General features: G+C 47.7%; 1 protein-coding gene across 19 annotated transcripts in view; it reads right to left on the bottom strand.

Moving 5' to 3' along the window:
• Positions 1-9,367, bottom strand: part of ODF2 (outer dense fiber of sperm tails 2) — a 29,210-nt gene extending 19,843 nt beyond the window's left edge. The window contains exons 1-6 of one of the 19 annotated variants that reach the window (XM_027556441.1): positions 9,189-9,292; positions 7,824-8,051; positions 6,385-6,475; positions 5,418-5,534; positions 5,081-5,206; positions 589-759 (exon numbers count right to left, since the gene is read on the bottom strand). In XM_027556441.1, coding sequence (XP_027412242.1) covers positions 589-759; positions 5,081-5,206; positions 5,418-5,534; positions 6,385-6,475; positions 7,824-7,855 — 537 coding nt within the window. In that variant the 5' untranslated portion in view covers positions 7,856-8,051; positions 9,189-9,292. Of the gene's footprint in view, positions 1-588; positions 760-5,080; positions 5,207-5,417; positions 5,572-6,384; positions 6,476-7,823; positions 8,057-8,264; positions 8,949-9,188 lie in introns of those variants that run through there. The other 18 variants (XM_027556440.1, XM_027556442.1, XM_027556436.1 and 15 more) reach the window with 18 other exon arrangements.
• Positions 9,368-25,082: the final 15,715 nt, after the last annotated feature.

Below are 25,082 nucleotides of genomic sequence, written 5' to 3'. Positions count from 1 at the left end.
CCAGAGGAGGTGTCACCAAAAGGCCCCTGCCCCGCAGGCTGTGGAGGAAGGCGGGCCTGTTGCCAGGCAGCCACCAGCCCCAGGTTCTCTGGGGAGGGCCCGGGGGTCCTGGGCGTAGGGGGCGACCAAGGACACAGGCCCCACAGGCAGCCACAGCCTGGAGTCCACGGCCACGTCCCCCCAGAGACACAGCCCAGAAACTGAGGACAAACTTCCTCCGCCTCTCTGGGGCATTGCTTCATTTTTTTTAAACTTCTGCATAAAAATGGAAAACAGAGGCCCTAGAGTTCCAGTCATTTCATCTCCAAAACAGGGACAATAATACCATCGACTTCATTTACTGTTCCAAAAAAAAAAATCAAACCAGGCCATCCATACAGAGCCCCCGGCAAGGTCAGGGCCAGGCCCAGGCCCGGGCTAAATGCTTGATGGAGAGGAATCCCAGGTTGCCCTGACTGCCCCCCACAAGGGCCTCTGAAACCCTGGGAGGCCGCAGAGGCAGCTGGAAGGGGGTGTCCACCAGGACCCCACCTGACAGGTCTCCAGCGGCCTCGGGACACTAGTCAGTCCAGCCCCTACCTCCCTCACCTCAGACTTGAGACAACCAACCGCGTTCATTAAACTGTCAATCTTCTTATCGTAACGGTTCATTTTACAGTGGCCGGAGTCGTCATCTTCTGTAGAGAGGTCACTTAACCGCATCACGGAGACCAGCTTTTCTGAAGATGGTGGCGTGATCTCCAGGCAGTGAGGTGGATTCTGATGTAAAGGAGGGAGAAATACACGCACTCACAAGGCAGAACTGCAGCCCCTGGTCCCACCAGCCCCGACTGTCCGCTGGGCAGGAAGAGCGAAAACCGCTAAAGGGCAACCACGGGGACCCAGAGGAAAGGACACACCAACCTTCTTGGCGGAACGTTATCTCATTACCTACCCTCGTTTAAATGATGTTTCTGAAGCTCTTCTAATATAGAAATAAAAAGCCTGTGTTACAGTGTCAAGTTTAAAATGAAGGACATAACAAATTGGCAAAAACGGTGATTCCCAAAGCTGGCAAGAGTCTAGGGCAGGAGATACTCTCAAACACCCGGGTAGACATGAAATACGCCAAGTGTTTTAAATGAATATGACTACGTGATAGTGGATAACTGCAAAGGCACACAAAGCTTCTCTAACAGGTATTTTAAGGACGAGTGGAGATCTGAATTTTGACCCAACACTATATGATTAATATATGAAGTTGGGAAAAAAAGATAGAAATGAAGTTTTCAGGATTAATCATTGTTATTTTGGCATAGAGAAAATGGTATTAGAAAAGCATACAGACTAATTTAGGGTTAAAATAGTGTGTCTGGAAAATATTTACTTAAATATATCACAAAAAAAAATATTTTTAAAAAATGCGTGTGCCCCTCGGAGAAGTTTATGTAAAGCCAAGTAAGACCTTTGAGACTTCAAAAAGAAATTCTAATCTAGGGGCCAGCATTTCCATGGGGTTTTGATACATTGAACTTTTTTGACTCTCTCATTCTATACATTTATTCCAGTGCATTAAGTTATTGCTACTTGTCACTATTTGCAGTTTTTTGCTTCTCTTAAGCTAAGGTGGTTAAACTTCTGTGCCAATTTCTAGGGCAAGATGATGGCTATCAGGAATAAAAGGATGTGTTTTACAAGCGTGTAGCTGGTCATGTCAAATAAGTAAGACACATAGGGTGCAATTTTAAAATGTATGTGCTCTGTATCCCAATACACTGTATTTTGAGGGATTTATCAAGAATAACTAAGAATGTGAATCAATATTTAAATTCAAGATAGGATATAGATAAATGTACAAGAAGATAGTACAGGTCAAAAACTTCACAGTACACAAATGCACACACAATGGAATAAGCCTTAACAAAATAATGAACAATGTAAACACAGTCAAAATATGTGGGAAAAAAGGTTGTTCAATAAGTAAAATATAATCCCACTGCTACAAAAATCAGAAGAACGAGTATAGTCACAAAAAAAGATCCAGAAAGCTGGCACCTAAAGTTACAGGGGTCTTTTCAGGGTGGTGGAATTACAGGTCTTTTTTACTTTCTTCCCTGGGCTGATTTTGATTTTCTGATTTTTCAACAATGACTGTGCATTGCTTTTATAAGAAAAAATGTTATTCTTAATCTATAAAAGGAGGACAATAGGAAAATATATAGATAGTATGATTATAATTGAAAAAAAGAAAAAACTCTACATCAGAAAAAGTGATAATAAATGCACCAAAACAGTAACAGTTTCACTGGTTTCGTTCAGGGGTGAGAGCAAGAAGAACAGGACCAGAGAGGACCTTCTGGGGAAGCTGGTGATGCTGTTTCTGGAGGCGACAGTTACCAGTTTGTAAAAAGTCAACAAGCAGCACGCTTCTGATGGGTGTGCTCGAACTACAAGTGATTGTCTCTTTTATGGTATTTTCAACTTTCCATCATAAAAACAGATGACTTGCTTAATAATAGAGGGAAAAAAACCCAAACGTGCTTTCTCCCAAAGATATCTTAGGTAGCAGAAGAGGTTTTAAAAATCAAATAAGAATAAAAAAAAAAATCAAACAAGAATCCCCACATCACACAGCAGCTACTGGAGTCCATGTCCAGCTCCACCACAAACTTCCTCTTCCTAAGGTCTTTTCTCTCTTGTCGATAATGGAAAGGGTGGGCTGAGGCCTGCTGGGAACATGAAGGCCACTGAAGAGTGGAGACGAGCTAGTCCGAGAGGACGGCATGAGAGACAGCTACTGCTCAAGAGACGGTCGGGCACGTCTCTGGGCCCCTCCATTTCCAGGATTCTGTGGCCCCAGGCCTGGAAGAGGCACTGAGCTTTCCAGAGGGGACCACAGCTCCTAGTAACCCGTGTCAACAGAAAGTCCATTTCCACAGCGGCATGACTTTTGATATTTGTATTTCAAAAAACTACCTAAGTCTCTTCACTAAAAATTTAAAAAGTGCTTTAAACTATAAAATATATTATGTGAAAAAGACATTTAGGCAGACCACAAAAAGATAAAGCAGTAAAGCCTCCCACACCCAGAGGTAATCACTGCTTACTACGTCTAGTATTGCCTCCCAGAAAATGTTTGTACATACAAACATATTCATACACATGTGGACACACAGATGTCCTTTTCTGCACAAACAGGGCCACACTCCGCATGCTGTGCTGCTTGGTGCTTGTAGAGACATCCGCCTCGATCTAGCAGTGCTTGTGTGGCCTTTCATTGTATGGATGCATCTTAATTTTAACCAATACCCTCCTAACAGTTAGATGGCGTCTAATTTTTCCCTAATACAAACAACGCTTCAGCAAACATCCTGTTACACACAGATTCCTGTGCTCTTCTGTGACTTTTTGAGCATCAATTCCCAAGTGCAGAACTACAGAATCCATGTTTAGATAAATGCTGCCAAACCATCCACTCAAAAACTATCTAAAAAGATTTGGTGATACCCCCATATGCTTGTCAACAGATATTCTGAATCTTTTCAACTTCTTTCCACTCAACAAAAATGACAGCTTGTTATTTTTTCGAAAATGTAGTTGGTTCTAATTTCCATTTCACTGATTGCTAGTGAGGTACACATGGTAGAAAGTCTTAGAAATCATTTTAATTCCAATCTTCCTTGGACAGAGATGTCAGAACACTTTTCATGTACTCCCGAGAATACCAAACTCCCTTTGTCTCTTAGGGATTAAAGAATCAGGGAGTCAAGAGCATGAAGTATGACTCTAAACTTCAAAGTAATTACAATTATTTCTAATTTTAAAAGTAATAAGCTCTCATAAAAAGAATAAATCTTTCAAAATAGAGCAGGCCTCATCCTCTTAAGATATAGTCATCCCTCGGTATCCACAGGGATTGGTTTCAAGACCCTCATGGATACTGAAATCTGAGGGTGCTCAAGTCCCTTATGTAAAATGGTGTAGTATTTGCCATGTAACCTAGGCACATCCTCCTGTACACTTTAAATTTTCTCTAAATTATTTATAATACTTGATACAATGGAAATGCTATGTAAATAGTTGCCGGCACACAGCAAATTCAAGTTTTGCTTTTTTGGAACTTTCTGGATTTTTGTTTTTTATCTCTGGAAGGTTGACTCCACAGACACAGAACCGGCAGATATGGTTGGCCGACTGCCGTCTCAAGGCCTTTACTTGTCTCAATCATGAGACTTCGGTCTAAAACACAGCCATAGGCCTTGTCTTATGGTTGGGTTTCTTCACTGCAATTGACCAGAATGTAAGCGTAGAGGGCAGAGCTGCCAGTTTGCAGCTGAAACCCCAGTGCACAGCAATGTCTCAAGAAATGCATGAATTACTGCACAGAAGGATGGACGGACAAGCAAAACATGTTGAGGCATGGCCAAAAAGAGACAACAGTTCTCCTGGTACCTTGGCAACTAATACTGAAGGCAATTATTCCTCAGGAGATTGTTTCAATGTATGTTGTTTTTAAGTTTCTGGCCACTCCACGCGGCATGTGGGATCTTAGTTCCCTGACCAGGGATAGAACCTGTGCATTGGGAGGGCTGAGTCTTAACCACTGCACCACCAGGCAAGTCCCTATTCCAGTGGTTCTGATACTATCTACGGAGTAAGTGCATGGTCTCTTATGTGGGTGACCACAAAAGAGAAGATGCCTTCCTGGATGTGTACATTCGGGTATACATTTGTCAAGTCTGCTTCAGACACTAGCACAGTATTAGCTCCTCACATACAAATCAGAGAGGCTCCGGGTACCACCTCTAGAACGAGACACCCTGAGCCCTACCTCCAGCTCTGCCACTCCCTCTGTGACACTTCACCTCTCTGAGCCTTGGGTTCTCATCTGCACCTTGGGAGAGTGGGTGCAGCTACCACGTTACGGTGTTGGAAGGACTCGAGAAGATTCTCGTACTTTCAGGGTTTAGCAAGGCACTCAGTAAGCGGGACCCACTGGGACGTCTCTGAGAGCTACAGCCAACCCTGAACCGTACCGAGCATGAGGCCTGCTAGAACCTGACCAGTCCGAGAAGAAAAGCCTGAACAAGAATGAGCCTACCTCCCAATTGCATCCCACATGCCGGGCGGATGATTTTCCAGGGGGCATCCAAGGTACCTTGGTTTTCACCCGGACACTCCGCCGCACATTCACGGTGTCCCCTTTCATTCCGCGCTTATGAGATTTCTGTGGAAAGGGACAAACCCAGGGTCACTTCCCTACACAGCTGGCCGTGGCGTCACTCTGCAAGTGGCGTCCGCTTCCAACTCTGCAGGGGAGCCTCTTCTGACCAAGGCTACTGCTGCCTTTTCTGGGTGACTGTCCTGCCTACCTTCCAACCAGGCGACTGACCTCTGAAAGTGAGTGCGTTGGCCTCACCCCCCTGGCATGCTCCTACCTGGCTGTTGGTCGCTGACGTTTTGGAGAGTTTTTTTATGTGGACGTGGACAGGGGTGTTCTCATCCACGTGAACATGTAAGGGGGGAGTTGAAGAGCGGTCCTTCATGGTTCGCTTCTGGCAGGCAGGGGAGGACAACACAAAAAAGGTTGATCTGCGGATGAGTAAACTGGGCATAAAAACCGAGCTCACAGCCTCTGGGGGCCACTGAAAGCCTAGCCATCAAGCGAGCAGGACAGCGACCAGCACTACTGGCATGCAGGCGGGAAGCGAGACGGGTGTGCCGTTCAGCAGGCTCATGCAGAGATGCCAACTGAAGACCACTGGGGAGACCCAAGGCCACCCAAGAACAGGGGCTGAGCGACCCACGAGTTCTACACAAGAGCCCTAAACCCAAGGCCCCGGGGTCCTCAGAGCTCCATCTCTTTGCAAGCCTGCTGGAACGCACGGCTCCTCCTGAGACGCAGCACAGCACAGCTGGAAAGCGGGTGAGGCCGCCATGCTAAATCTGAACGGGGCATGCGGATTAGCATGGGAAACACACAGAAGGGTTAGGGTGCAAGGCACAACAAGCAGCAGGCAGGTAAAAGACGATCAAGACAGAAAGCTGGAAGAAATGCCGAGATGAGAAGGTTGTACAGATTCTAAAGACAACATAAGCAGGGCCCAACACAGACCCCCTCGCCCACCAGCAGCTCCTATCAGTCCCAGTTCTTTTACATTTTTTCCCTTCTTTCTTTTTGGAAAATTTGTTTTATGATTTTTGAAATCTGTCCAGAAAGATTAGAGTAAGACAACCTCCTCACACCCAGCAGCCTTACCACAGGCAAAGCCAAATCGATCCATGAGCAGTCTATGTATGAAGGCATGTAACAGAGCGCCTGGCCACCGGGGTGCCAGCAGAAGCGTGCGTTTTTTTCTGGCAGGGCCGCAGGTGGAGGGGCTGCTCCGAGCGCATGTCACCTACCGTCACGGTAACACTGGGTGCGCCGCAAGGTGTCCTCAAGACCTTTTTCTGCGTGAGACTCGTTACTCCGTTCTTTCCACACGATGGAAACCTGTACCCAGGCACAAGAACCAGATTATAAGCAGAAACCTAGGGCTCTTTTATTTCTTAGCTCTCCAGAAGCTATATACTACATATGGCTAACGAGTTCACGGCTAGGAGAGCCAGTCTGGAATTACTTGGCTCCTTTGACACGAGCACCAAACACTCATGGTGTGCCTGGCAGGAGGATGGAGACATGGGGCAGTGAGCATGCGCAGCGCTGGCTTTTTAGCCTGCCATTGCGTCACACGTATTGTGACCTTTTACTGAAAGGCCCAGCTGTCATCCTTTCAGGAGATGAAAAGCAAACAGCATGTGGCTAACAGTCAACACAGTAGCCTGGATGAGGGTCAAAGTGCCCAGAATACTGCCTGGAACAATGCTCAGTGAACGACTGACCAGAAAAGACAGAGCCATAGGCTCTGGAATAGTCTCTGTGACTCAGTCTCATAAAATTAACCATCATATATTCAACTAAGAGGATGAAAAATGATTATTACCTAAAATATTTCACTTGCTACCCTTTAAGTACCTAACAGGTAGGGTTATTATCATTTAAAAAAATTTTTGTAATACCACATCTTACTTATACATAAATGGCCCCCTCACCAAATACGCAAATAAAGCAAATATTTAATCTCCAAATTTTGGCAGAAGTACATCCAAGAACTCCAAGACAGGAAGGGACTTGCGATCCATCCCACTGCCTAAAAGACAGACCCCCAAAATACGACCTTGTCCTCACCCTCCATTATTTTGGGGAAAAAAACACGCAACATAAAAACGCAATGAAAAATTCTGAAGCACTTTAACACACACTTTGTTGTATGTATGTCACACCTTGGTAAAAAAGAAAAAAAGATAGAGTCCTACTAATCATCTAGCCAAGGAATTACCAAACCTGGGTAGACAGGTGTTTCTCCTCCTCAGATTATTTGTGAACACTTAAAAGTCAATAGATGTGGGAAAGCTCTCTTTCTCAGTAGGCTTTCCATCAGACTACCTGGATTCCATCAACATATGGCTAACTGCAACATCCACTTCTTACATGGTTATTTACTTACACCTAGCCTCCTTTCAAAACAGATCTGAGCCTAGTATTCCAGTGACAACAATGGTGATCCTATTTGCTACCAGAAACTGGGGCACCTGAGAGGGCCAGAGGGAGGCAGAGAGGGTATCATGTGAGTGCATTTTCCTCCTTCCTCCGAAAAATTAGTTTTGAATGTTTTGGTCCAGGCCTTCAGTACACAGAAACAGGGAAGCTGAGAAAAGAATCCTTCAGCCAGCCCGACCTGGGAGCCCCTGCCCACGTTTCCCTGCCCTGTTGGCAGAGGTGCCCCCCACAACGGCAGTACCTGGGGGAGCCGCCTGAGGATGAGGCAGACATGGTTAGGCATCGAAGCCCAAAGGTGGGCAAATGGGTCAGCAGATTCTGGCTCAGGGGGACCCAGAGGGGCTTGTCAACGAGAATCTCAGGGGCCCGGCATCAAACGTCCTCTCAGGGGAGGAGGGTGGAAGCTTTAGGGGTGGCTGTTGGATGAAAACTTGGGAGACGCTCCTCTACTGTCCAAGTCGCACAGCAACTGTCCTGCCAAAGTTGGGGGGTGGGGTGGGGTGGGGTGGGGGTGCGGGTGGGGAGGAAGATAGGAGACAGGCTGAGCGACCCGGCGGTGAGAGCTCCGCTCCCCAGGGAGGGACAACAGGGGGCGGAACTTCCAGGGAAAAGGACCACCACACCCAGGCCCCCCAGCGAGACAGAAGGTGGGATGGTCACCAGCGGCGGGGGTGGTGGAAACCTGAAATGCTGGCTAGCGTTGCGAGGAAGTTGGGAGAAAACCGCTAGGCCCCAGGTGGGCCCCAGAGGGCCGGAACCGGCGCTGGGAGCTGGAGGGATATTCGGGGCGGGGCCAGGGCAACAGTCTCCTAGGAGAAGGGGCGTTCCCGGCAGAATAGACACCCGAGGAGGCCAATAGCATTTGGAGGAGGGAGGAGCGGAGGCTGACGGGGCGGGGCAAAGGGGGCAGCGAGTGGGCAACTCCTCGACGGCCGAGGGAAAAAATACTCCAGAGGCGCAGCAGCGGCGGCCGCTGGGATTTTAGTATCCGAGTTAAGAGCGGGTTCGACGCCGGGTTGTGGCAGGGAGCCGAGGGCAGGATTCCCCAGTAGGGAGGCCCGCTGGACCAGGGAGGCCCTTCCAAGCCAGGGAGGCAAGCCTCGGGAGGCGGTCCCCGAGGACAGCGCTTGCCTTGGAGGAGCCCGGCCCAAATAACCGCCGGGCCAAGGCGCTCCAGGGAGGGCGAGGCGGACGGGGCGGGGCCCACCGGCCGGGGCAAAAGAGGGTGCGAGCCCAGTCTCCGTCGGCGGAGAGAGGAAGGACGACCACCCACCAGCGGGCTGGAAGGGCCCCGTTTCTGCCCATAGAGAGGAGGGCGAAGCCCTGCCGGAGGGCAGCAGAGGAGGAGGTGGCAGAGCGCCCTGCTGGTGTGGCCAGGTGAGGAGAGGCCCGCCCGTTAGCGGGAGAAGGCCCGCGCCGGTGGGCGGGGCGGGGGCGGGGGGTGCTCGTCCAGATTCTGACCGGAGTGGGACAAGCGTGCAGGCGGGGGGCGGCCTGGGTGCGTGGGTCGGGGGGTCTGGGCAGCAGGACCAAGCGATCCCGACGGACAGCGCCCACCCCCCCCCCACCGGAGCGGCCTGGGTCCCGCCTCCCAGCGGCCTCTCACCAGGAGCGACACGGCTGCGCCCAGAAACGCCGCCTTATGAAGTCGTTGAAGTCGGAGGCCAGGGCCGTGCCATGGAGACGCCGCGGCGGATGCAGTCCGGCCCCGGCGGCGACTCCTCCCCGCTTCCGCCTCCTTTTCCGACACCCGGTCGGCAGCTCGCCCATTGGCCAGTTCAAACCCCCCCGGGAGCCTCTCGGGTTTAGCCATTTAGGCCCAGCCCCCGGCGTCACAGAGATGCCTAGCCAGCCTCAACCGCAGCAGAAGCCCCGCCCTCTTCCGGGCGCCGCGCCGCGTCGCCATGGAGATGCGCGACGCCACCGACGGGCCAGGCCCCGGCTTGTCTAGCCGTTCAAGGCCGAGCTTAACCCCCCGCCTCCGCCATTTTCACCCTATCGTCCTCGGTTTCCCTCACTCAGGGTAGCAACCAAATTCCAGCCCGCTCTCTCTGGTTCGTATTGGGCCACTGGGCTCAGAGTGAACCTGTGAAGTCGCTCAGTCGTGTCCGACTCTTTGCGACCCCCATGGACTGTAGCCTACCAGGCTCCTCCATCCATACAATTTTCCAGGCAAGAGGACTGGAGTGGGTTGCCATTTCCTTCTCCAGGGGATCTTCCCTACCCAGGGATCGAACTCAGGTCTTTCTGCATTACAGGCAGACGCTTTGCCGTCTGGGCTCAGAGAGGGGTCACCAAATATGTTTGTGAGTCCGCAGCTGCTGCCCACTGCTTCTGGAAATATAGCCCTGTCTCTTCTCCCCCTCCGTTAGTGCAGAAATGGACCCCCACTTCTGCACACCACCCAGACTCTCTCGCCGTCCTGCACTATCTGTCTTCGTCCAGGCTGAAGGAGGGGGCCGCGCGTTCCCCTAAATCCTCACCACCCTCCTGCACACTATACTCCCGCTGTGTGTACGGACCTATTCCGCTGAAGTTCTCGCTGAGTCGCCATCTTCTCAACTATGCTTCACTGTTAGCCAATCGGGGTGGGGGGGTTGCTGTCACGTGGCTCATGGAACCACCCTGGATTCTGGAAGATTTGGACATCCTCGGGGCCAGCCTGGTCTCAGTTCCTTAACATCCTCATCTACGTGACCTTGCCAGCACCTCAGCCGTGCAGGCCCAAGATCTACACACTGGTCCACGCTAAATCTCAAGTTCCAGGTCCCCTCCCCCTCCAAACAAAACTACTACTTCTGCCATCCCCCCCCAATCCCCACTGTCTAGTGCGTAGTCATTCCTCGATGTTAGGGAGCCATCCACTCCCTTGATCCATTCATTTTCTCCCTGTTAAGTGATGGAGCCCCAATCACTACTTAATCCAACCACGTGAGTGAGTCTCCCCAAAGATCAAACGCACAAATCATTTCCTTCACCCTCAGCTGAGCCTTTATCACTGTCCAGCAAGTGTTTACCACACTGGCTTTTCTAAATCTTTGCCTCTTCCACATCCCATACACCAACTCTCCTTTTTCATAGAGGGAAAAAAAAAAAAGCCATCCAGTGGAATTTCCTCCATCTTCTCTTCACCTTCCCTCACCTTTAACTTCCACCACCTTATCCCCCCACTTGAAAGGAGGTGATGTCATTCTAAGCAGCCCAAGATAATCTCCTTGTTTACAGGCCTATGTCAAACATCTCTGTGGAATGTCTCTTGCAACCCCCAGCACAAGAGCTGTTGATCGATTCTCAGTGCTCCCACATTCAATGAACGAACATTAAGTCCCTAACTGCGTGCTAAGCCCAGTATAAGGGACACCAAACTAACATGTCCCGCTTGGCCTTTAAGGAGTGCACAGCCAACCACTTTAGCATGACCAGATGGGATGCTTCCTCCCCAACCACTGGAGGATTTGCCTGTGGGTTTGTCCCCTACCTACCATCTTAGGAGGGTCTATCTCAGTTGGTGCAGTTCTTTGGGGCCTTTGTGATAGAGAAGGGTGGAGAGCTCACCCCCTTAATACAACACATGCACACACACGCGCTAGAGGTGAATGACAGGAAAGATGAGGAAGATCTCACAAGAAGAGGAACAGAGAGGCATTGGTGGGGTGCTGAAGACAGGGGAACAAGGACACCTGTAGTATGTGAAGGATGTGTGGTTGGGAAGAAAAGAGTGACTTTTAAAGTATAACTGTGGTCTGGCTATCTGTCCCTTTTGTGGTATTTGAAAAATGCAGGTACAGAATTCAAATGATTCTGATATTTTTTAGCTGTACCATGCAGCTTGCAGACTCTTAGTTCCCCAACCAGGCATCAAACCCACTGCCCCCTGCAGTGGAAGCAAGGAGTCCTAACCACTGTACTGCCAGGAAATTCCCCGATGTCATTTTGGATCTGGATCGTGTTTTATGCACTTTCAGTTCAGTTCAGTCGCTCAGTCGTGTCCAACTCTTTGTGACCTCATGAATTGCAGCATGCCAGGCCTCCCTGTCCATCACCAACTCTCAGAGTTCACCCAAACTCATGGGCATCGAGTCGGTGATGCCATCCAGCCATCTTGTCCTCTGTCATCCCCTTCTCCTCCTGCCCCCAATCCCTCCCAGCATCAGAGTCTTTTCCAATGAGTCAACTCTTCGCATGAGGTGGCCAAAGTACTGGAGTTTCGGCCTAAGCATCAGTCCTTCCAGTGAACACCCAGGACTGGTCTCCTTTAGGATGGCCTGGTTGGATCTCCTTGCAGTCCAAGGGACTCACAAGAGTCTTCTCCAACACCATAGTTCAAAAGCATCAATTCTTCGGCACTCAGCTTTCTTCACAGTCCAACTCTCACATTCATACATGACCACAGGAAAAACCATAGCCTTGACTAGACAGACCTTTGTTGGCAAAGTAATATCTCTGCTTTTCAATATGCTATCTAGGTTGATCATAACTTTCCTTCCAAGCAGTAAGCGTCTTTTAATTTCATGGCTGCAGTCACCATCTGCAGTGATTTTGGAGCCCCCCAAAACAAAGTCTGACACTGTTTGCACTGTTTCCCCATCTATTTCCCATGAAGTGATGGGACCAGATGCCATGATCTTCGTTTTCTGAATGTTGAGCTTTAAGCCAACTTTTTCACTTTCCTCTTTGATTTTCATCAAGAGGCTTTTTAGTTCCTCTTCACTTTCTGCCATAAGAGTAGTGTCATCTGCACTTTATCTTAGCCAAAAGGACAAGAAGTGATGGATCGAATTTTCTGAATTCAAGCCACTTAGAGCCTGGTCAGCACCAGCCACTTTGTTATTTTTTTTTAAGGGAACCACCCAACACTGATGAGGATGTTGGGAAACAAGCAGTCCCATACATCGCTGGTAGGTTTAAAAATTGATGTAACCTTTTGATAGGATGATTGAGCATTGTACACCAAAAACCTAAAACCCAACATCCTCTTTGAGCCAGAAATTACACACTTGAGAATATATTTTAATGGAATAACCATGGAGGTATATGAAGATTTCACAGAAATTCTCCTTCAGCCCTTGTTGTCTTTAACATGACTTTCCTTGAACTCCCCCTTCTTTACCTTCCCAAGAGGTGAGAGACTCAGGGAAAAGGGGGAAAGGAGTCCCCTCAAGCTCACCTATAGACTAGGCAAAAAAAGGGCTCCATGTGGTCCAGACTTTTGGAAAAGGAAACTTTGTATGATTCAGAGCAAAAGCCGAATTAAAAAAAAAAATGTAATTGATAGTATGTATTTACCCAGTGCATGCTCAGTCATGTCCAACTCTTTTGCAACCCCATGGACTGAAGCCCACCAGGCTCCTCTGTCCATGGGATTTCCCAGGCAAGAATATTAGAGTGAGTTGCATTTCCTTCTCCAGGGGATCTTCCCAACCCAGGGATCAAACCCAGCTCTCCTGCATTGCAGGCGAAATTTTTACCACTGAGCCGCCTGGGAAGACTAGTGTACACCTGTGCATATTCTATCTAAAATCTGGTGCAAGAATGACTGATTCAGGGACTTCCCTGGTGGTCCAGTAGCTGAGATTTCACTCTCCCAATACAAGGGGCCCAGGTTTGATCCCTGATCAAGGAACTAGATCCCACATGCTGCAACTAAAGATTCTGCATACCACAATAAAGACTGAAGATCCCATGTGCCACAACTAAGACCTGTACAGCCAAGTAAATAAAGATTAAAAAAGAAAAAAGAATGATTGGTACAGTGCAGTTGAGAATACAGACTAGTTAGGGTAGGGTGGGATGGGGCACTTGTAGATTCTGGATCCCAGCTCACAGATCTGTCTAACCTGAGGTCTCACTGAAATGACTAATATTTGTGAAAGGATGAAGAATTTTAGCTACTTGATAAATTGTGCATGAGTGCTAAGTCACTTCAGTTGTATCCAATTCTCTGTGACCCTATGGATTGTAGCCCACCAGGCTCCTCTGTCCATGGGATTCTCCAGGCAAGAATACTGGAGTGGGTTGCCATGCCCTCCTCCTAGGGATCTTCCTAACCCAGAGATCAAACCAGCGTCTCAGATCTCCTGCATTGACAGGTGGATTCTTTACCACTGAGCCACCTGGGAAGCCCACTTGATAAATTACATTACATATATTCAAGGAAAGATGACTGAGCCATTAAAAGTAAGATAGATCAATTGTTCTAAAGCGTCTGCCTGGAATGCAGGAGACCTGGGTTCCAACCCTGGGTCGGGAAGATCCCCTGGAGAAGGAAATGGCAACCCACTCCAGTACTCTTGCCTGGAATATCCCATGGACGGAGGAGCCTGGTAGGCTGCAGTCCCTGGGGTTGCTAAGAGTCGGACATGACTGAGCAACTTTACATTTACTTTTCACTTTCATGCATTGGAGAAGGAAATGGCAACCCACTCCAGTGTTCTTGCCTGGAGAATTCCCAGGGACGGGGGAGCCTGGTGGGCTGCCATCTATGGGGTCGCACAGAGTCGGACACGACTGAAGTGACTTAGCAGCAGCAGCAGCATGTGGATACATACATGTAAAAAAAGTCTAGAGGACTACACACTGAACTCTCAGGACTGATTATTTCTGGAAGGTAGAGTTAGAGATTTTCACTTGTAAGATGTAAATTTCTATCATGTTTAAGTATTTTTGCAAAGGGATATGTTTCTAGTCAGAAAAAAATCAACAGGTCAAAAACTTGTTGGAGAAAAATAATCATGATCTATTGGTTGAAAAAATATATTGTAGGAACAGTAAGTTCAATATAAGACCATGTATATATTTGGGAGGCTGAAGAGAGATGTAGATATATATTCACAGAGGGAAAAAAAATGCAAGTTTGGGGTAGAGGATACATGGATGTTTCTTGTATTATTCTTATATATTCTTTAAAAATTTATGAATGAAAGAGGGTATGTAAAGTGTATTAGCTTGCTAGGGCTGCTGTGACAAAATACCACACTCTAGGTGAATAAAACAACAGAAACTAAACAGAGCCAAATAGTTCCAAAGGCCAGAAGTCTGAGATCAAGGTGTTGACAAGGGACTGTCTTGGTGGTGCAGTGGATAAGAACCCGCCCCGCCCGCCAAAGCAGGGGACGTGGGTTCGATCCCTAGTCTGGGAAGATTTCCTGTGCTGCAGAGCAACTGAGCCCACATGCTGCAACTGCTAAAGCCCGTGCAACTAGAGCCTATGCTCAGCAGTAAGCGAAGACACCGCAAGGAGAAGCCAGCGAACCGGCTGGAAGACTAGCCGCTGCTCACCGAACCTGGAGAAAGCCGTCCAGCAGCGATGCAGACCCAGCACAGCCAAAAATAAATAAGAAAAGAGATGAGAAAATTAACACACAAAAAAAGTGTTGGCAAGGCCACACTCCCTCTGAAGGCGCTTGGGAAGGATCTAGTCCAGGGCTCACCCTAGGCTTTGGTAGTTCCTAGGCAGCAGAATCCAGCCTACCAATGGCCCTCTGCACGTGCGTGCCTGTCTGCGTCTCAATTTCCCCATTTTATAAGGATAGTAGCTGTAGTGGATTAGAGGCCCATCCTTTTCCAGTATGACTTCATCCTCACTAGCTCCATCTACAATGACTCAATTTCCAAATAAAGTAGCATTCTGAGGTACTGGGGGCTAGGACTTCAACGTATTAACTTTTCACGGACACAGTCCAACCCAAGCGTAATACGTATGTTCCATATAAAGGTGTACAATAAAAATCAAGACTTCCCTGGTGGTCCAGCAGTTAGGACTCCCAGCTTCCACCACAGGGGCCCAGGTTTGACCCCTGGTCAGGGAATTAGAATTCCCACATTCTGTGCAGTATGGCAAAAAAAAAAAAAAAAAAGATGCATAATGAAACAAACACTAATGGAGCCACAACTCCGCTTAAGTAATAAAAGGTTAAAAAAAGTGTTGTTTTTTTTAACCCAGAAGCTACTGTCTCAAAATGTTAATACTGACAATTTTAGTTTCCTCATTCTGTTCCTCTAAATTTCAACAATGAACATGAGCTTTTCCGGCTCATTAGGAATAATCACAGATGAAGGAGGAGCTGTCAGCCCCAGCACTGGCCCCAGCCCTGCATGAGGCTCCCTGAAGGGTCCTCAGGCTCTGCAGCGGGCTCTCCATTTGCCCAAGGGCCTAATTACCAGCTCTCTCCATCCTGGAACACCTCCTCCAGGGCCCTGATACAACCACCAAAACACTGCTTAGGAGAGAAGGAATCTGTGCTCAAAATGGGGTCTGGCTTTTTCTTTCAGGTTAATTTGAGAGATTTCAAGTCCTGAATAGATCAGAGCAGACAGAGAAATTTCTCCCAGGCAGCAATCTTGTGTTAACAAGTTCTCCAGGTAATTCGGATGCACTGTAGAGTTTAAGGTCCACTTGCTTGACCATCGGGGAGGGATGTTGGAAGGCAAATCCAGTCATCCTCTTCATTTTAATATAGAGAAACAGGCATTTCAAAGAGAGGAGAAGGAGCGGGCTTGAAGGCCACAGATAATTGTTTTTCAGTTGCTAAGTCGTGTCCGACACTTTGTGACCCCATGGACTGCAGCACGCCAGGCTTCCCTGTCCCTCACCTTCTCCCGGACCTGAGTTTGAATTTGCCCAAATTCATGTCCATTGAGTCGGTGAGACCAATCATAAGTGGCAGAGGTGAAACTGGAATTTACCTGTTTCCAGAGATTGGAGTTTCTCTTGTAGCTCAGTTAGTAAAGAATCTGCCTGCAGTGCAGGAGACCTAGGTTCAATCCCTGGGTTGGAAAGATCCCCTGGAGAAGGAAAAGGCAACCCACTCCAGTATCCTTGCCTGGAAAATCTCATGGACAGAGGAGCCTGGTGGGCTGCAGTCTATGGGGTCGCAAAGAGTCGGGCACAACTAAGCGACTAACACTTACTTACTTAGAGACACCCCTCCACCCCCCGCCCCATCTGACTTTTTCCTCTGACTCAGGCAGACCACCCACATCCATCCTGATTCTCTGACGTTGTCTGGAGTGTCACCGTGTGCCAGGTGCCACACTCACCTGCATTAGCTCAATGAATCCTCCAGATATCTGGTGAGGCTGGCTTGAGTGTAACCCCATTTTACAGAGCAGAAAACCGAACCTAGAGAGAAGTCAGGACGCTTGCCCTTGGTCACAGTTAGAAAGGGCTGGCTGAGACAACTCAAACCAGATTTCTCTGCCCCCAGCGCCTATGCTGTAGCTAGCAGGTTGGCAGGAAGGGCTCTTCTCCAGCATCCTTTAATTTTTTTATTTTGGCCACCCCACGGTTTACAGGATCCCAGTTCCCCCACCAGGGATTGAACCAGGGCCCTCAGCACTGAAAGCACAGAGTCCTAATCACTGCACCACCAGGGAAGTCCCTCTTCTCCAGCATCTACAATTTGGCTAAGAAACCGGAAGGGAGACAAAATGCTCCCTAAGCAGGCAAAACAGTTGGCAAACAGCCAATGCCCCAAAGCTCCTGCCCTTTATGCTTAAAAAAAGCCCCTTGTCTCTCGGTTTACACACAATTGTACTGACCTGGGGTAGGGGTCGGGGGTAATGGGTGGGGTAGGCAGAGCGGATTAGAAATTGTCCACCAGGAAGGAGGAGGAGACCCGGTTCCTGCCCCCTGCCCCCATCCCCTCTCTCACTTTCTCACACTTTCCCTGCACCCACCAAGCAGTGAGTGTGCCTTGGGGCAAGGTGTCCCAGCCTTTTTTCATGGCTGGGCACACATAGAAAACCAAAATATCTACACAGCATCTGAGTAGTCTAGTGGGTATTGAGGGATGTTTGAAAGTCTTCGTGAAAGTTTCAAAATTCATTCTTCATAATATGTATTAGGATTAGAAACTAGTATAAAGTATTAGGGAAGATTTTAAAGCTCAGTTTTGTATAAAACTTCCAAATAAAACTGGGTAAAAGAAGACAGACACAAAAGGCCAGACACTGCATGATTCCATCCGGGTGACAGTTTGGAAAAGGCAAAAATCACAGGGACAGCTAACAGATCAGTGGTTTTCAGGGACTGGGGTGGAAGAAGGGAACTGATGGCAGAGAGACACAGGGCAGGTTTGGGGGACACGTATATATTCCATATCTTCTGTGTAGTAGTGGTGACATGACTGTTTACATTTGTGAAATATTATCCAAGGACAGAGACAAATACTGTATGATATCACATATGTGGAATCTAAAAAAAATACAAGTTCAGTTCAGTTGCTTAGTTGAGTCCGAGTCTCTGTGACCCCCATGGACTACAGCACGCTAGGCCTCCCTGTCCATATCCAACTCCTGGAATTTATTCAAACTCATGTCCCTTGAGTCAGTGCTGCCATCCAACCATCTCCTCCTCTGTCATCCCATTCTCCTCCTGCCTTCAATCTTTCCCAGCATCAAGGTGTTTTCAAATGAGTCAGCTCTTCACATCAGGTGGCCAAAGTATTGGAGTTTCAGCTTCAGCATCAGTCCTTCCAATGAAAATCAGAACTGATTTCCTTTAGGATGGACTGGTTGAATCTCCCTGCAGTCCAAGAGACTCTCAAGAGTCTTCTCTAACACCACAGTTCAAAAGCATCAATTCTGCCCTCAGCTTTCTTTATAGTCTAACTCTCACATCCATACATGACTACTGGAAAAACCATAGCCTTGATTAGACGGACCTTTCTTGGCAAAGTAATGTCTCTGCTTTTTAATATGCTGTGTAGGTTGGTCATGACTTTCCTTCCAAGGAGCAAGTGTCTTTTAATTTCATGGCTGCAGTCACCATCTGCAGTGATTTTGGAGCCCCCCAAAATAAAGTCAGCCACTGTTTCCATTGTTTCCCCATCTATTTGCCATGAAGTGATGGGACCGGATGCCATGATCTTAGTTTTCTGAATGTTGAGCTTTAAGCCAAATTTTTCACTCTCCTCTTTCACTTTCATCAAGAGACTCTTTAATTCTCCACTTTCTGCCATAAGGGTGGTGTCATCTGCATATCTGAGATTATTGATATTTCTCCTGGCAATCTTTTTTTTTCTTTGCTGAAGCAAGGAATACAACTTTATTTGGAAAGCTAGGCGTCCTAGAAGATGGCAGGCTAGTGCCCCAGTGTATCATCTTATCTGGGTCTGAATTCCAGTTTCTTTTATAGACAGAGAAGAGTAGGAGGTGAGGAAAGTGAAAGTGACGTCGCTCAGTCCTGTCAGACTCTTTGCGACCCCGTGGACTGTAGCCTACCAGGCTCCTCTACCCATGGGATTGTCCAGGCAAGGGTACTGGACTGGCAATCTTGATTCCAGCTTGTGCTTCTTCCAGTCCAGCGTTTCTCATGATGTCCTCTGCATATAAGTTAAATAAGCAGGGTGACAGTATACAGCCTTGACGTACCCCTTTTCCTATTTGGAACCAGTCTGTTGTTCCATGTCCAGTTCTAACTGTTGCTTCCTGACCTGCATACAGGTTTCTCAAGAGGCAGGTCAGGTGGTCTGGTATTCCCATGTCTTGAAGAATTTTCCACAGTTTATTGTGATCCACACAGTCAAAGGCTTTGGTATAGTCAATAAAGCAGAAATAGATGTTTTTCTGGAACTCTCTTCCTTTTTCCATGATCCAGTGGATGTTGGCAATTTGATCTCTGGTTCCTCTGCCTTTTCTAAAACCAGCTTGAACATCTGGAAGTTCACGGTTCATGTGTTGCTGAAGCCTGGCTTGGAGAATTTTGAGCATTACTTTACTAGCGTGTGAGATGAGTGCAATTGTGCGGTAGTTTGAGCATTCTTTGGCATTGCCTTTCTTTGGGATTGGAATGAAAACTGATCTTTTCCAGTCCTGTGGCCACTGCTGAGTTTTCCAAATTTGCTGGCATATTGAGTGCAGCACTTTCACAGCATCATCCTTCAGGATTTGAAATAGCTCAACTGGAATTCCATCACCCCCACTAGCTTTGTTGGTAGTGATGCTTCCTAAGGCCCACTTGACTTCACATTCCAGGATGTCTGGCTCTAGGTGAGTGATCACACCATCGTGATTATCTGGATCATGAGGATCTTTTTTGTACAGTTCTCATGTGTATTCTTGCCACCTCTTAATATCTTCTGCTTCTGTTAGGTCCATACCATTTTTGTCCTTTATTGTGCCCATCTTTGCATGAAGTGTTCCCTTGGTATCTCTAATTTTCTTGGAGAGATATATAGTCTTTCCCATTCTATTGTTTTCCTCTATTTCTTTGCCCTGATCACTGAGGAAGCCTTTCTTATCTCTTCTTGCTATTCTTTGGAACTCTGCATTCAAATGGGTATATCTTTCCTTTCTCCTTTGCTTTTCGCTTCTCTTCTTTTCACAGCTATTTGTCAGGCCTCCCCAGACAGCCATTTTGCTTTTTGGCATTTCTTTTTCTTGAGGATGGTCTTGATCCCTGTCTCCTGTACACAAACCTCCATCCATAGTTCATCAGGCACTCTATCAGACCTAGTCCCTTAAATCTATTTCTTACTTCCACTGGATAATCATAAGGGATTTGATTTAGTGGTTTTCCCTACTTTCTTCAATTTAAGTCTGAATTTGGCAATAAGGAGTTCATGATCTGAGCCACAGTCAGCTTCTAGTCTTGTTTTTGCTGACTGTATAGAGCTTCTCCATCTTTGGCTGCAAAGAATATAATCAATCTGATTTCGGTGTTGACCATCTGGTGATGTCCATGTGTAGAGTCTTCTCTAGTGTTGTTGGAAGAGGGTGTTTGCTATGACCAGTGCATTCTCTTCGCAAAACTCTATTAGCCTTTGCCCTGCTTCATCCTGTACTCCAAGGCCAAATTTGCCTGTTACTCCAGGTGTTTCTTGACTTCCTACTTTTGCATTCCAGTCCCCTATAATGAAAAGGACATCTTTTTTTGCATGTTAGCTCTAAAAGGTCTTGTAGGTCTTCATAGAACCGTTCAACTTCAGCTTCTTCAGCATTACTGGTCGGGGCATAGACTTGGATTATTGTGATATTGAATGCTTTGCCTTGGAAATGAATAGAGATCATTCTGTCGTTTTTGAGATTGCATCCAAGTACTGCATTTTGGACTCTTTTGTTGACCATGATGGCTACTCCATTTCTTCTGAGGGATTCCTGCCCGCAGTAGTAGATATAATGGTCATCTGAGTTAAATTCACCCATTCCAGTCCATTTTAGTTTGTTGATTCCTAGAATGTCAACGTTCACTCTTGCCATCTATTTGACCACTTCCAATTTGCCTTGATTCATGGACCTAACATTCCAGGTTCCTAGGCAATATTGCTCTTTACAGCATTGGACCCTGCTTCTGTCACCAGTCACATCCACAACTGGGTGTTGCTTTGGCTTTGGCTCAGTCTCTTCATTCTTTCTGGAGTTAATTCTCCACGGATCTCCAGTAGCAAATTGGGCACCTATCGACCTGGGGAGTTCCTCTTTCAGTGTACTATCTTTTTGCCTTTTCATCCTGTTCATGGGGTTCTCAAGGCAAGAATACTGAAGTGGTTTGCCATTCTCTTCTCCAGTGGACCACATTTTGTCAGAACTCTCCACTGTGACCCGTCCGTCTTGGGTGGCCCTACATGGCATGCCTCATAGTTAGACAAGGCTGTAGCCCATGTGATTAGATTGGCTAGTTTTCTCTGATTGTGGTTTCTAGTGAATAAAACAAGAAACAGACTCACAGACATAGAGAACAAACTAGAGGTTACTAGCAGGGAGAAGGAAGGGGAAGGGGCAGTACAGGGATGAGGGAGGGGACAAGTGAAAGTGTTAATCACTCAGTCATGTCTGACTCTTTGCAATGCCACGGAATGTAGCCCACCAGGCTCCTCTGTGCATGGAATTCTCCAGGCAAGAATACTGGAGTGGGTAGCCATTTCCTTCTCCAGGGGATCTTCTTGACCCAGGAATCAAACCTGGGTGTGCTGAATTGCAGGCATATTCTTTACCATCTGAGCCACCAGGGAAGCCCCCAAACTGTTAGTCGCTCAGTTGTGTCCAACTTTTTGTGACCCCATGGACTGTAGCTCGCCAGGCTCCTCTGTCCACAGAAAAGGGTTATGGAATCATATGAAATCGTGTGTGTGAAACTTTCCTTGTTTTGGCCACGTTGTGCAACATGAGGGATATTAGACCCAGCACAGCCAAAAATAAATCAAATTAAAAAAATAATAAAATAACAGCTTCCCTTGTGGCTCAGTGGTAAAAAACCCACCTGCCAATGCAGGAGACATGGGTTCCATCCCTGATACGAGAGGATCCCACGTGCATCAGAGCAACTAAGCCCGTGCGCCACAACTACGGAGCCTGTGCTCTGGAGCCCGGGAGCCACAACCACAGAAGCCCGAGCACCCTAGAGCCCGTGCTCACAGCAAGAGGAGCCACCACAGTGAGAAACCTGTGCACCTCAACTACAGAGTAGTCCCCCACTCAACGCGACGGAAAAAAGCCCTCACAGCAATGAAGACCCCTGCACAGCCAACAACAATGTTCTGAAGTTTTTAAAAAATTATTTATTTTAATTGGAGGCTAATTACAATATTGTGGTAGTTTTGGCCATACATTGACATGAATCAGCCATGGGTGTACACGTGTCCCCCATCCTGACCCCCGCTCCCGCCTCCCTCCCCATCCCTCAGGGTTGTCCCAGTGCACCGGCTTTGGGTGCCCTATTTCATGCATCGAACTTGGTGATCTATTTCACATATGGAAATATACACGTTTCAGTGCTATTCTCTCAAATCATCCCACTGTCACCTTCTCCCACAGAGTCCAAAAGTCTGTTCTTTATATCTGTGTCTCTTTTGCTGTCTCGCATATAGGGTCATTGTTACCATCTTTCTAAATTCCTATTTCTTTTAAATTTTTTTAAAAATTGATATAAATGATCCCCAGACCAGCTTCAGTCCAGCTCTTCCCCCGTCACTCTGTAGTTTTCTCCATTTCAGCTGATGGCAGTACCAGTCTTCCAATAATCTGGTTCCAAAACCATGACATCATGCTCAATCTGTCTCTTTCTTTTGTGGTTGTTTAGATTTTATTTCCTAATCATAAACTTAACTCTGAAATCCAGCTAGACTTGGAGGAGGGAAAGACAAATAATGAAACTCAAGGAACTGCAGCAAAAGCCCAAAGATCATAGGCTGTCACCAGAAGATACCAGTGAGCAATGCTCTCCTGAGTCATGGAAGGAAAGGGCTGATGCTCAGGATAAAACACGAGCCAGGTGTATTCAAGTTGTCCACAGACAGCAACGGTGAGCTTTGTGCTGGTCTTGCCATTCCTGGAACCAGAAGCCTCCACGCCTGCCACACCATTTCACGCTCCCTGTTGCACCTGCCAAAGACCACAACACTCACCATCCAGCCACGCAGCCTTGGCAGTGCCGATGAGAAACCGGGAACCAGCTGCGTCAGGTCCAGCATTTGCCCCAGACACGATGCCAGGACCCATGTGCTACAGGGTGAAAGTCTCATCGAATTTCTCCTGTAGCTGGATCCCACCAGTGCCACGATAGTCTGGAAAGTCACCACCATGACACATAAATCCTGGAATTCTGTGAAAGCAGGACCTTTGCAACCAAACCATATCTCCCCAGTGCTCTGAGCACGCAAGATTTTTTTTTTTTTGGCTGTCTTTGAAACTCTGCCTGCAAACAGCTTGAAAGCGATGCAGTCCAAGGGTTCACTGACAACGTGGAAGAACCACAGTGGGGTTGACCCTGACTAGACTCGGCAGTGGGGGGCTCCCCGCTGTGGTCCACAGGTGTCTGCTGGAGGTGCCTCTCACCACCCCTGGTAAACACCCTGGTCTGAGGCACCATCATGTCTCCCCTGGATTGTTACGATGGCCTCCCAACCCATCTCCCTATTTCTACCCTGGACCCAACTACAATTCATTAGAGGAGCCAGGGTATTCACATTAAAATAAAAATTAGATTGCATCATTCTCTGCCTCAGCCTGGAGGAGGTGGCAACCGGCTCCAGTATCCCTGTCTGGGAAATCCCATGGACAGAGGAGCCTGGCAGGCTACAGGCCGTGGGGTCGCAGACTCGGACACAACTCAGTGACTGAACACACGTGCACTGCCTCAAACCCCCCGACTGCTCGCTGCTTTAGTGTTAGTCACTCAGCCGTGTCCGACTCTTTGCAACCCCATGGACTGTAGCCCGCCAGGCATCTCTGTTCATGGGGTTTTCAACCCCTTCAGTTCAGTTCAGTCGCTCAATCGTGTCCAACTCTGCGACGCCATGAACCGCAGCATGCCAGGCCTCCCTGTCCATCACCAACTCCTGGAGTCCACCCAAACCCATGTCCATTGAGTTGGTGATGCCATCCAACCATCTCATCCTCTGTCGTCCCCTTCTCCTCCTGCCCTCAATCTTTCCCAGCATCAGGGTCTTTTCAAGTGAGTCAGCTCTTCGCATGAGGTAGCCAAAGTACTGGAGTTTAAGGTTCAACATCAGTCCTTCCAATGAACACCCAGGACTGATTTCCTTTAGGATGGACTGGTTGGATCTCCTTACAGTCCAACGGACTCTCAAGAGTCTTCTCCAACACCACAGTTCAAAAGCATCAATTCTTCGGTGCTCAGCTTTCTTTATAGTCCAACTCTCACATCCATACATGACTACTGGAAAAGCCTTGACTAAATGAACCTTTGTTGACAAAGTAATATCTCTGCTTTTTAATATGCTGTCTAGGTTGACCATAACTTTCCTTCTAAGGAGTAAGCGTCATTTAATTTCATGGCTGCAATCACCATCTGCAGTGATTTTGGAGCCCCCAAAAATAAAGTCAGCCATTGTTTCCACTGTTCTCCCATCTATTTGCCATGAAGTGATGGGACCAGATGCCATGATCTTTGTTTTCTGAATGTTGAGCTTTAAGCCAACTTTTTCACTCTCCTCTTTCATTTTCATCAAGAGGCTTTTTAGTTCCTCTTCACTTTCTGCCATAAGGGTGGTATCATCTGCATATCTGAGGTTATGGCTATTTCTTCCAGCAATCTCGATTACAGCTTCATGCTTCATCCAGCCCAGCGTTTCTTATGATGTCCTCTGCATATAAGTTACCTCAGAATAAAAGCCAAAATGACCACCAAGGACATTCCTGCTCTGGCCCCCAACCTTGGTTCCGCACGTCCAGGCCTTGGCTCCTCCTTGCTCATTCTGCTCCAGCTACACTGACCCCTTTGGTTTCTTTTAAACCTGCCAGTCCCACTCCTGGCCTCAGTGAAAGTGAAGTGTTATTCGCTCAGTCATGTCCGACTGTTTGCAACCCCATGGACTGTAGCCCACCAGGCTCCTCTGTCCATGGAGTTCTCTAGGCCAGAATACTGGAGTGGGTAGCCATTCCTTTCTCCAGGGGATCTTCCCAACCCAGGGATCGAACCCAGGTCTCCTGCACTGCAGGCAGATTCTTTACCACTGAGCCACCTGGGAAGCCCACTCCTGCCTCAGGACCTTTGCAGATGCTCCCCCTTGGCCTAGAATGGTCTTCCTCCCTATATCCC

This window comes from Bos indicus x Bos taurus, chromosome 11 (assembly GCF_003369695.1).
Source record: "Bos indicus x Bos taurus breed Angus x Brahman F1 hybrid chromosome 11, Bos_hybrid_MaternalHap_v2.0, whole genome shotgun sequence".
NCBI lineage: Eukaryota > Metazoa > Chordata > Mammalia > Artiodactyla > Bovidae > Bos > Bos indicus x Bos taurus.
Note: the sequence above shows the minus strand (reverse complement) of the source record. Positions and strands in the feature narration are given on the sequence as shown.